General features: G+C 46.1%; 1 protein-coding gene across 3 annotated transcripts; it reads right to left on the minus strand.

The window, feature by feature from the left end:
- Positions 1-4,161: 4,161 nt before the first annotated feature.
- Positions 4,162-10,077, minus strand: STK19 (serine/threonine kinase 19). Of its 3 annotated transcripts, none has more exons than XM_053379377.1 (8): positions 9,954-10,077; positions 8,189-8,290; positions 7,856-7,998; positions 7,428-7,523; positions 7,200-7,339; positions 5,977-6,074; positions 5,735-5,882; positions 4,162-4,693 (listed from the first exon to the last, which is right to left on the minus strand). In XM_053379377.1, exons 2-8 carry the CDS (start codon positions 8,271-8,273, stop codon positions 4,648-4,650), a joined length of 756 nt encoding a protein of 251 aa, XP_053235352.1. In that variant the 5' UTR covers positions 8,274-8,290; positions 9,954-10,077; the 3' UTR covers positions 4,162-4,647. The 3 variants fall into 3 exon arrangements, with proteins under 3 accessions (XP_053235352.1, XP_053235351.1, XP_053235353.1); XM_053379376.1 differs by having other exon boundaries at positions 7,856-8,001; XM_053379378.1 differs by lacking the exon at positions 5,735-5,882 and having other exon boundaries at positions 7,856-8,001.
- Between the last annotated feature and the right edge of the window lie 192 nt (positions 10,078-10,269).

Here is a 10,269-nt window from a genome sequence, read left to right on the forward strand (position 1 = left end):
GGGAAAGATGGAGGGCACAAGGAGAAGGGGACGACAGAGGACGAGATGGTTGGACAGTGTTCTCGAAGCTACTAAAATGACTTTGTTTTTTTTTAAAATAAATGTTTATTAAGGTTTTACAAATCAAAAAATTCATCATTTCAAATATATCATTACCATAAATGAAGTTCACATAAAAAACAGAAACAACAGAAAGACAAAGATATATAGCAAAAAAAAAGGAAAAATAGAAAAAAAAGAAAAAAGAAAAATCCACTTTCTTAGATTTATAAAGTTCCATACCCCTCTGTCTTGACCTCCTCACATCCCCCTTTTTTGTGTTCCTCTTTATTCCAATCAAATTCAGCAAGTTCAAAACCTTATTTAAACCATGCTTAATTTTATATTATTCTAATTATTATGTCCCAATTTTTCATTGTTTTAGCCCATACCTCATCTTATGTACTATGACATAATAATGTTCTGTTCATAACCCCTTGTCCTTTTTAACATTCTTCTTTTCATTCACATTTAGCCAAATCACACAAACCCTGTTACCTTCACTTCCCACATCATATTAACACTCAAACATTTTGCAGTATTTTTGTAAATAGTCCTTAAACTTTTTCCAGTCCTGTTCGATCAGTTCTTCTCCCTGATCACGGATTCTGCCAGTCATTTCAGCCATCTCCATGTAGTCAATCACTTGCGTCTGCCATTCCTCCACGGTGGGTAGATCTTGTGTCTTCCAATACTTGGCAAGAAGTATTCTTGCTGCTGTTGTTGCATACATAAAAAATGTTCTATCTTTCTTTGGCACCCGTTGGCCAACTATGCCCAAAAGGAAGGCCTCTGGTTTCTTAGGAAAGGTAAATTTAAATACCTTCTTCAGTTCATTATATATCGTTTCCCAGCCAAAGGTGAAAGAATGTTCCCTCAGCTTCTTTGCATTTCCTACTAAAATGACTTTGACCAAACTGCGGGAGGCAGTGGAAGACAGGAGTGCCTGGCATGCACTGGTCCATGGGGTCACGAAGAGTCGGACACGACTAAACGACTAAACAACAACAACATATTAGGTGTGACGGCTAAGTGGAACCTCCAGCTCCAGCAGCAGTATACCTCTGAATGCCAGTGCAGACAGCACAGGAGGAAAGTTTCCTTTGCATCTGGCCTGCTTCCCTATTTCGTTCTGGACAGCTGTTACCAGAGATCAGTTTCTAGAGTAGGACCCCCCCCTTGAACCTGATGTAGCAAGACTCTTATATAAAATAGCATATTGTAATCAGAAAATCAAGGTGGCATTCTTGCATGCATTTCTGTTTGGAATTACCAGCTGGATTTGTGGTACTTCTGAGTATAAAACAGGGGTCAGCAAATTTTTTCAGCCGGGGGCCGGTCCACTGTCCTTCAGACCTTGTGGGGGGGGCCGGACTATATTTTTTTTGGGGGGGATGAACAAATTCCTATACCCCACAGAGATAACTCAGAGATGGATTTTAAATAAAAGGACACATTCTACTCATGTAAAATCACCAGGCAGGCCCCACAAATAATCCAGAGATGCATTTTAAATAAAAGGACACTCATGTAAAAATACGCTGATTCCTGAACCGTCGCGGGCCAGATTTAGGTGATTGGGCCAGATCCGGCCCCCGGGCCCTAGTTTGCCAACTGTGGTATAAAACACGTGTAGGATCAGGCCATAAAGACAGGGAACCTGTGGCACTGCAAATGTTCCTGGAATAGAATTGCCTTCATCCCCTTGATCTGGTCGCTGTAACTTGGTTGATGCAGCCCAGAATGCCATTGGCTTTTTTTGCTGTTGCATCTCACTGTTGACTCATGTTGAGCTTGTGCTCCACCAAGGCCCATAGATCCTTTTCACATGTACTACTGGCCATCCACGTGTTCCTCATCTTATATTTCTGCAGCTGGTTCTTCCTGCCTAGGTGCAGAACCTATTTGTCCCTATTGACATTCATTTTCTTAGTTGGTCCCAGTTGTCCCATCTGTTAAGGTCATTTTGAATCCTGATTCCGGATGTATGTACTGTAGGTATGCAAAGAGAGACACAATCTATGTTGAAGCAGAAGGGACCAGACAGAACATCTAATCAGACAGTTTTTGGGTCAGTTTCCATGTGTGAAAAGTCTTATTTTAGCTCGGTCACAGGGCACAGGCTGAACAGGGCAGAACAGCCCAGATTTAGACAGTGGATTCTCCACCTACAAGGAGCAGGTCAGTCGTGATGTGGAAGACCTTCCACTGGCGGGCTAGAGAGCCACCAACAGAATCATAGAGTTGGAAGGGACCCAAGAGGCATCTAGTCCATTGCAGGAGAGAGTGTGTATATAAATACTGGGCTCAAAAGACAAGTAGTCTGACCAAACAGGAGGCCACTTCTGACAGATGTTATTGGGCTCCTCTGGGCAGGAAGCATAGCTGCTTGCACTGTACAAAGCAAATTAATGCCAGTTCACTGGAAGATCTAGGGGATCTCATCTACCACTTTAAAGGTAAAGGGACCCCTGACCATTAGGTCCTGTCATGACCGACTCTGGGGTTGCGGCGCTCATCTCGCTTTATTGGCCGAGGGAGCCAGCATACAGCTTCCGGGTCATGTGGTCAGCATGACTAAGCCGCTTCTGGCGAACCAGAGCAGCACACGGAAACGCCGTTTACCTTCCCGCTGGAGCCGTACCTATTTATCTACTTGCACTTTGATGTGCTTTCAAACTGCTAGGTTGGCAGGAGCAGGGACCGAGCAACGGGAGCTCACCCCGTCGCGGGGATTCGAACCGCCGAACTTCTGATCGGCAAAGTCCTAGGCTCTGTGGTTTAACCCACAGCGCCACCTTTAAGTGCATATAAAAGGTAACAGGCTCACTTCCAAATTGAAAACGCATAGAAAAGCTCAAGATACACATTAATCTACCCACACATAGGTGAGGAATCATATGATTATATGCTGCCTTAGAGTTTTTAATTTGATTTAATTTGATTCAATGCATGTAATTATTAATATTATTTTCAGTTGCTATCTCTGAGAAACGTAGAAAATAACAGGATATATTTATCCGAAAGTCTTCAAACTTACATGACCCTTTAAAAATTAGGTAAGGAACCAAATGTTATATAATACTGTTTTATAATTTATGACTGTTTTATAATCTATGGTAATTTAGAATTTAAATGTATTTTCATGTAATATTTGATACTTCCAGCTGATGAAGGTGAATACATCGAAACATGGCCCTGTCCTGGTTTCTGATCCATAATGGACTTCTGACTTCTACTCAATGATTGAAACTAAGACCTTCACATCAAATCTGACTATTGACTAACATGAACTTGTCTCTACTCATAAACTCTCATTTCAAATTCTGTAACGAATTATTGTGTTATACATATCTTTATGAGTTTGTAATCTGTTAGTGTTTGTAATCTCTATTTGAGTTTGTAATCCTTGTCAAAATACATACTTTTGAATGGATCAGTTTTTGTTAAAATTGATTATTTGTGAGTAGGGACTACTCCCACTATTGAAACTTACATTGGCCTGAGTTATTGGTGTGCTTTTTTCCTAGTGTACTGGAAGAAGCAAAGATCACCAGTGTCAAAGCAATTATTCCTCAACATCAACTTTGTTGGATCGGTCATGTTGTGTGGATGCCTGATTATTGTCTTCCAAAGCAACTACTCTATTCCGAACTTAAAAATGGTAAGCGTAATGCTGGTAGTCAGCAAAAGAGGTTCAAAGACTCTCTCATGGCAAATCTAAAAAAATGTAATATAAACACTGACAATTGGGAAACATTGGCCTGTGAGTGCCGCAATTGGAGAACAGCCTCTACTAAAGGTGTCATGGGTCTGGAAAAAGATCAAACTCAGGACAAAAGGGAGAAACGTGCTAAAAGGAAGGCATGCTTGGCAAATCCACACCATGATCAACTCCCACCCAAAAACCTATGTCCCCACTGTGGAAGGACGTGTGGCTCCAGAATTGGCCTCCACAGTCACTTACAGACTCACTGTTAAGACCGTGTTTATGGAACACAATCTTACTTGGCTACGAGCGATCACCAAAGAACAAAGTAGAACTAAGCTGTTGTGAGATGCATCCCTGTTTAGCCAGCATCTTGTCCCCAGAACGCATCGTCTTCAGAACATATCAGTGAGCCAAGAAGGAATGCTTTTAATCAAGCTCCAATGTAATTTTCTGAGACACTGGGGTCATCTAAGAGATCGACACTCATACATACATAGCCACACACACACTTCCAGGAATGAATTCCTTGTGGGAACATCTTGGCCCTGGCTGTTCTTAGATGCGCAGCTTTCCCACGGTTCTCCGGCATCCAGAGATCAAGCTGAGAGACTGCACAAGCGGCTCCCTCCTCTCTTATCCACGGCCTCCCGTCAGTCACGTCAGTCAGGGGTCCTGCTAAGATGCTCTCGCACATTGGGCCCATATTAAGTGCAAAATATATATCTGTTTCATAAATAATAACAAAAAAAATGTTTTTTTGCTGGAAAAGGTCCTGTTGGTTCACAACGATGCTGGTGGCTCAGGGAGGCATCCTGTCCCCCGTGGCGAGAGCCCCAAGCAGTATCCATTCATTTTAGGCACAGCTGTTGGTTTGGTGGCAGACATGTGGCACGTTCTTAATCATCAGCCAGTCGGAGGAGGGTGCCGGAGGTCGTGGGGACGCTAGAGGAAGCAAGAATGAAGTGGTCAGGTTAAAAGCAGGACAAAATAAGAAGAGCATAAGAAGAGCCCCAGCTGGATCAGGCCAGGGCCCATCTAATCTAGCATCCCGTTCTAGTGAGGTAAAAAGGCAAAGGGACCCCTGACCATTAAGTCCAGTCGTGGCCGACTCTGGGGTTGCGGCGCTCATCTCACTTTATTGGCCAAGGGAGCCGGCATACAGCTTCCGGGTCATGTGGCCAGCATGACTAAGCCACTTCTGGTGAACCAAAGCAGCGCACGGAAATGCCATTTACCTTCCCGCAGGAGCGGTACCTATTTATCTACTTGTACTTTGATGTGCTTTCGAACTGCTAGGTTGGCAGGAGCAGGGACCGAGCAACGGGAGCTCACGCCGTCGCGGGGATTCGAACCGCTGACCTTCTGATCGGCAAGCCCTAGGCTCTGTGGTTTAGACCACAGCACCACCTGCATCCCTATTCTAGTGGGGTAGGAGAGATGAAAATAACGCCCATGTATTTCACATCTGGCAACCAATGTGCCCCTTTAGTTTCAGATACTACATGGGTATTCAAGTCTACCTTCAGATGTCTTCTAAACGTCTGGTAGTTGTTTTTCTCTTTGACATCTGGTGGGAGGGCGTTCCACAGGGCAGGGGCCACTACCGAGAAGGCCCTCTGCCTGGTTCCCTGTAACCAGGTAAGGATGCAGCTGCCGAAGAGCAAATCTGCTCCCAAGTGAAAGCAAATCCCAAGCATTCCTTTGCAAGCAGGGCTTGCTGTCACTGCTAATGACAGAGAGCCCCTCTGATGACATCAGGTGATTGGCAGGCGGGCGGCATCGCGCACCTGCCCAAATGGCCCCTGGGGGTAAGAGAGGTTGGGATCCAAGTCACCAGCCCAGAAAAGGACCCCATGCCCTTGTATGTAGGATTACAGCCTTGGTTGGCTGCCCAAGGCCAGGATCAAGCTCCACAGCAACAGGCTGAGATCCAAGGCAACATTTGGTTTTTCACAGGTGGGAGCGAGAGCAGAAATCTAGTACCAGTCCACCAGCTGGGCTCCAATAAGGTCGTGGATGTGGTAAGGAAGGCCCAGCTTCACGGCGCTTGGAGCTCGGCGGTTTTGCAGGTCAGACAGCAAAACCTCCTTGTATTTGGCCTTCTGGATCATGCTCAGCACAGCTTTCCTCCCTGGGAAGACCGAGATACACACACAACACAGATCAGTAGGTTGCTGCCGTCAGAGGGGTCCCAACTTTTGCCGGGAGCAGGTAAACGAACTAACCTTTGATGAAGCATTTGACAAAACGACCTGCTCCAGGCACTGCCAGCCACCAGCTCCCTGCGTCACGGACAGTCAGGACTCCGGCATTCACCAGCTGCCTGGACATAAAACACAGGAATGGGAGAGAAATGTAATTCCCCCCCCATTATGACTTGCCCCTTTTGTACCAAAATGCAGCCGCTTCTGGGACTGTGGAAAGCCGGAGATAACGGGAGTCTAAGGAAAGCGTTGCTCAGTGATGCTATCAGGACAGGACTTCAGTAAAACGAGCAGGAGTGTCCCCAAACACAGCAGAGCTGGCTCACTGCATTTTGAAGTAACGTACAGTGGTAGCTCGGGTTAAGTACTTAATAAGTACTTAAGTACGGGTTAAGTAGGTCCGTTCTTAACCTGAAACTGTTCTTAACCTGAAGCACCACTTTAGCTAATGGGGTCTCCTGCTGCCACCGCACCGCTGGAGCACGATTTCTCTTCTCATCCTGAAGCAAAGTTCTTAACTTGAGGTACTATTTCTGGGTTAGCGGAGTCTGTAACCTGAAGCGTATGTAACCCGAGGTACCACTGTACTTCTCATTATGGAGAGGCCAGGAAATGTAAGACAACTAAGTCCAGGGTTCAAAATGACCAAACCACACCACTAAGTGTGTTTGAGGATCCTGGTATGAGCCACTGTTTCTTCTTCTGAGGTGCCTGGACCTCAGCTCTGGGCAAGACACTACCTGTTACTCAACAGTCTCCATGCAAGTTAACAGTCAAGTATGATGGTCCAAGCCCCTTGTGTTATTATTTTTGTAAACAGCTTTGAGGGCTTTTGTTTTTGTTTCTACAATTGTAGCCATAGAATTCTACACTTGGAAGGTGTCTCGTCTCGTCTAACCCCCTGCATTACGGAAATATTTTTGCCCAGTGTGTAACTCGAACCCACAACCCTGAGATTAAGAGTCTCATGCCCTTATATACAGTACATTACTATATTCTTAGAGGGTGCCTGCTGTGGCATGTGCAGTCATGTCACAGAATACTTCCCCTTGCCCCCAGGGAACTGGGTTGTTTAACCCCATACAAAATTATGCAGATTTAAACCAATCAGAACGAATTCAATCGATTTACTAAGATTCATTATAACCGGACACAGCAAAACCTCAAAGAAGAAGCCTGATCTTCATACATGGCCCTCAGAACACACCCTACTCTGACTCCACTCTGGGGAAAACTTTACTCACGTGATTTCCGCATCACTGAAGCCAAACTCTCTCACCATCCTTCTTTTGTCGAAACTGATGTCAGGGCAGGAGCTGAGGACAGAATCCAGGAATTTCCTAACAGTCCTATCAAAGTCCTTCCCAGACGTAAACTCTAGTACCTGTGGGAGAAAGAGCAGTCATAATCTCTCCCCTGCTTCTGCATTGCCCCTCAACTAACCACACACACACACACAAAGGACACAAGACCTTAGATTTATAGTTGTCTGTGAACGCCACAACGAAAGTGTCTGCATCGAAACCATGCTGGAACATCCGGATCCGGCCCTCATCTTTCAGCTGGCTCTGGAGAAAGAGAGAAAGAGGGAGGATGAGGTTTTATTTATTTTAATCCGTCTATTTCAAATGCAAACTCTGAAGGTGGAGAACTGGAGGCAGCAGGAGGAGAGATTTGTCTATCTATAGAGACACACCCCATTTTATTGAAATCACGGTAGGGTGTGTGCGTGTGTGCATGAGAGGAGGAGGTGGTTTATAGGTTTCCCATAGGATCCTTTGGTTCTTTATTTATCAAACACCCCATATCCTGGGGAACCTCAGGTGCGGGGGAGTGGGGGGCAAATTCAGCCCTCCAGATTCCTCCACCTGACCTCTGAACTGAGGAAGGAATCACCTACCAAGTGCCTGTCGACGGTCGTTCTGTCTTTGACGAGGCTGTAGATCTGGTGTCTCAGAATCAAGGGCGGCAGAAAATCTTCAAATAATTTGCGGGGGAAGAGAGAGGCCAAGAACTGGAGTGCAGATTCTACTGCCTCGGGGCCTTCTGGGGGGGGGGGGGCAGAAACATAAGAAGCTGGCATATTTCTGCAGCGCTCTGCCTCATGCCATCCAGAATTGATGGCACTCACCTCTCACTCATCATCCCCCCGTAAGTCCTCTCACGCGCACCTCCCCATGCAGAGAGAGAACTCTGCTGCCTCACCACACAACACTTATTCCTCCATTCTTACCCTGTTCGAGAGGCTCCGATCCGAGAACCAGCCGTCGTTTTTTCGCCTGGAATGTATCCGAGATGAGCTGATGCTTCCGCTTCATGGGGCTGGAGGTGAGGGCTAAAGATGGGAGGCAGAGTCATTATGCTACCTGCTCCAGGTGTGCAGAACTCTCTGGTCTTCTAGATGCTGTGGAACTACAACTTCCATCAGCCACAGCCCATGGATGATGGGAGTTGTAGTCCAGCAACATTTAGAGGGCCACAGGTTCCTCACACCTGCCACAGACCTTTGCTAGCCTTCATTCCACACCCTCACCCCCTTCAAATACTGAAGGCCATTTCAGAGACCAGTGTTCTTCTCAGCCTTTCAGTCATAATGGTCCTCCCCTTCTTCCAATATCTTTCTGGGTGCTCTGCAATGAGCTACAACCCCCATCTCTAATCCACCCCAGAAGGTCCCTCGGCGTTCATTCTGGTCAATATCTCACAATCCTATTGTCCTCAGAATACCCTTGATGCTGCAGATTGCACACAACCCACAACTTTCACTTTCCTGGCACCTCAGTATAAGGCTGATGGCATTCATACTGGCAGGTCCTGTCTTATGTATTATTAAGTACTGGCTGGCATCTGAAAATTAAGGAGGAAAAGCTCATCACTTCCCTGCCATGCCCTGAAGAACTTCAGTTGCTTAATATCTGCACGTCAAGCAACTTCAAAAGCACAGGGGAAGTAAAACAAGTTGGGTGTGGATCACACCTATGCTGATCAAATAGTCTGCTCATCCAACTGGATGCTGTATGCTTTGCATATGAGTGATTCAGGTTTCTGCTTTTTCTAGCCTGGCTTCATCATCTGGCTTCAATTTTGCCTTTGAATGTTATTGTCGTCTTCTCTGTATGCAGTGTGATAAATGGCTTGATATTAACAGTACCCACCTGTAGCATCAGTTTCCCCTCCCCCCTTCATCAGTACTGTATGTGTGTGTATCCCCACACACCAACCCAGTTAGAGGGCTACAGCAAAGCAGGCTCTGCCCCATGCAAGCTAATGCCACAACCAAACAATTAATATTTTCTTTTTAAAAACGTTATTATCAAAATTTACAAATATCTTTAAAAGAAAATGTATTTCCATGACACATCTGTCTGTTTTGAAAACACGATATTCTGTGATAATCTTGGATAAATTTATTACAACACAATTGCTTTCTTGGGAGCAGAGTCCACTTTATTAGTAGTAGCTGTATCACAGGGCAGTTCACAACATAAAAACACAAAATGGGAAACCAAAACACACTTAAAAAACAACAACCCAGAAACACCGCGCCCACAAACACATTATTATTATTGTGCAAACCCACTGCTCTTGCGTAAGAGGAAAAGTACAGTGGTACCTCTGGTTACGTACTTAATTCGTTCTGGAGGTCTGTTCTCACCGCGCAATTTCTGTTCTCATCCTGAAGCAAAGTTCTTAACCCGAGGTAATATTTCTGGGTTAGCGGAGTCTGTGACCTGAAGCGTATGTAACCTGAGGCGTATGTAACCCGAGGTACCACTGTACTGTAGTTTCAAAAGTGAAGATGTAAATAGACTAGCGAATTATGGAAGCAAAATCTTCTGAAACGCCACGAGTTGCATCCAAGACCCGCTTAAGAGGAGACCCATTGAACCAAATAGCCCTAAGTTAGTGATGCCCATTGATTTCCTTGAGTCCTCCTCTCCCTCCCCTCTTTCCCACCCGCTGGATCCCCTCCTCCATTTAAAGCACCCCCGACTCACAAAGCGACCCTCGTAGTCTCTCGCCTGCCAGTCCCCGCTTCCGGCCAGAGCTGCCTCTGATGACGCCGCCGCAGCTTCTTCCTCTCCAAAACGAGCCACTCCAAGTCCCCACCCGAGTCGGCAAAGCTCCCGGCTGCCCGCCTCCGGAAGATGACGTCACTCCCCTCCAACCCCGCCCCTTTGACACGCTCGCCGGCTGCCCGCCATCTTTATTCCGGGCGGGACGAAGCTACCTCTGACCGACGCTGGCCTAAAGCCGCCATCTCCATCGAGAAACAGGGAATGAAGCCGAACTGGCGGCCATTTTGGACATGGG

The sequence above is a fragment of the Podarcis raffonei genome, chromosome 2 (assembly GCF_027172205.1).
Source record: "Podarcis raffonei isolate rPodRaf1 chromosome 2, rPodRaf1.pri, whole genome shotgun sequence".
Lineage (NCBI taxonomy): Eukaryota > Metazoa > Chordata > Lepidosauria > Squamata > Lacertidae > Podarcis > Podarcis raffonei.

What these genes read in the sequence shown, in the direction of transcription:
- STK19 (XM_053379376.1), bottom strand. Translation starts at nt 8,273, where the DNA reads ATGAAGCGGAAGCATCAGCTCATCTCGGATACATTCCAGGCGAAAAAA. An exon ending in CGACCGTCGACAGGCACTTG is followed by an intron (nt 7,524 to 7,855) that starts GTAGGTGATTCC and finishes CTCTTTCTCCAG; the next exon opens with AGCCAGCTGAAAGATGAGGG. An exon ending in TGTCAAATGCTTCATCAAAG is followed by an intron (nt 5,883 to 5,976) that starts GTTAGTTCGTTT and finishes CGGTCTTCCCAG; the next exon opens with GGAGGAAAGCTGTGCTGAGC.